Source organism: Vulpes vulpes, chromosome 8 (genome assembly GCF_048418805.1).
Source record: "Vulpes vulpes isolate BD-2025 chromosome 8, VulVul3, whole genome shotgun sequence".
In the NCBI taxonomy this organism is placed as follows: domain Eukaryota; kingdom Metazoa; phylum Chordata; class Mammalia; order Carnivora; family Canidae; genus Vulpes; species Vulpes vulpes.
In genome coordinates, this window is record NC_132787.1 from 39,915,302 (window position 1) to 39,916,950 (window position 1,649).

Below are 1,649 nucleotides of genomic sequence, written 5' to 3' on the forward strand. Positions count from 1 at the left end.
ATGCAGGAAGGAAGCATTCCACAATGTTAACATTTGTCATAATCTCTGGAGTATGAGATTATTGATGATTTTGCTCTCCATTTTTTCCTGAAATTTCCAAGGCATTGGAACAAGAGCATTTTCCTCTTTTGTAATCACGGAAGAAATGAAGATTGTTATACAAATAGATTGGCGCAGAAAGAGGAAACAAGAATGCAGCAAAGTCAAACATCACTGCTTACCAGGCAATGGCAAGGGAAGGAGCAGTCTGTGGCCCACCTATGGCAGGCACTCTTGGTTGCCTTGCTAGAGAACCCAGTTCTCATTGAGCCAGCAATGTGTTCAGCTCCAGACAAAATCCTTGCTCAGCCTTTCTGTAGCCAGAAGTGATGACATCATGTGACCTGCCTCTTGCCAATGCGACAGGAGCCGAATTCTAACCAGGACTCTAGGAAGCTACCCCTTCTGCGTGTCCCTTTTCTTCCTGCCTTAAAGATGTACAGGATGCCTGGAGATAGAGCAGCCATCTGTCAAGGCTGAAGAATCCCAGTCATGTGAGCCCTGCTGTTGAGCCACTGAACTATCCGAGCAAACACCTACCTATGGATGTCTTATTATGTGACAAGAATACCTCTCTCTGCATTTGAGCCATTGTGGTTTGGTTTTCTGTTAATTGTAGCCATATGCATTCCTGAAACACCACCATGCAGGAATGTTGAAAGGATTAAGTGAGACTATGTGTATGAAAGTTTTATACATTGTAAAATATTATCGCATTCCAGAAATAATGACAACCATTGACAACAACTAGTGAAAAAAAAAACAGAAAAAATTCTCAAGACAGCTTTTGGGCATCTTGTGAGTCAAGTATTTGAGTGATTGGATAGACTAACTCCACTTTAAAAGTGGCTGTTTCATATAAACACACATAATCGATCTTCCCCTTCAGCCCCGGCGCGCCGAGGAGCAAGGTCGCGGAGGGGAGCGCGCGGGGCGCTGCGGTTCCTGCCTTCTCCGGGCCCGCGGCTCTCGCAGGACCTTCAGCGCTATGTTGGGACAGAGCATCCGGAGGTTCACGACCTCTGTGGTCCGTAGGAGCCACTATGAGGAGGGCCCCGGGAAGAATTTGCCATTTTCAGTGGAAAACAAGTGGAGGCTACTGCTTATGATGACTTTGTATTTTGGATCTGGATTTGCTGCACCTTTTTTTATAGTAAGACACCAACTGCTTAAGAAATAAGGATGTTTTAATTGATCCACTAAACAGATGTGAAAAGGAACATTTTAAGAGGTGCAGTCTCTGAAAAATGGATCAAACTCTTGAATTCAACATACTCAACATGTTTGTAAATAAACTTATGGCATGAATCTTTAATGCCTCTTCGCTGAAACATGGAATGTAATGATTGTGCTTTTTTATTTGGGAAATATTCAGGATTAGTTTGTTTGGTCAGAATATGTGTGTGATTGTGCTTGTTTCTTGTTTTTAGATTTGAGGTTTTTGACTTTTGATTACTAGGTCAGGACCTTGTTGGTAATCTATGTTATTAAAAAGGCAAACTTTGTTGTCACATAGTAATCTTTTAGTTGAAAAAGAAGTGTACTTTTATTTGCCTTTACTAAATAAGCAGTAAAATTGGTTTTCTTCATGAGTGACATTTAGTCATGAG

At 41.7% G+C, this 1,649-nt stretch overlaps 1 protein-coding gene across 1 annotated transcript; it reads left to right on the plus strand.

Moving 5' to 3' along the window:
• Nucleotides 1-941: 941 nt before the first annotated feature.
• Nucleotides 942-1,377, plus strand: LOC112917594 (cytochrome c oxidase subunit 7C, mitochondrial). The gene has a single exon (XM_025995615.2). It carries the CDS (start codon nucleotides 1,028-1,030, stop codon nucleotides 1,217-1,219), a length of 192 nt encoding a protein of 63 aa, XP_025851400.1. The 5' UTR covers nucleotides 942-1,027; the 3' UTR covers nucleotides 1,220-1,377.
• Nucleotides 1,378-1,649: the final 272 nt, after the last annotated feature.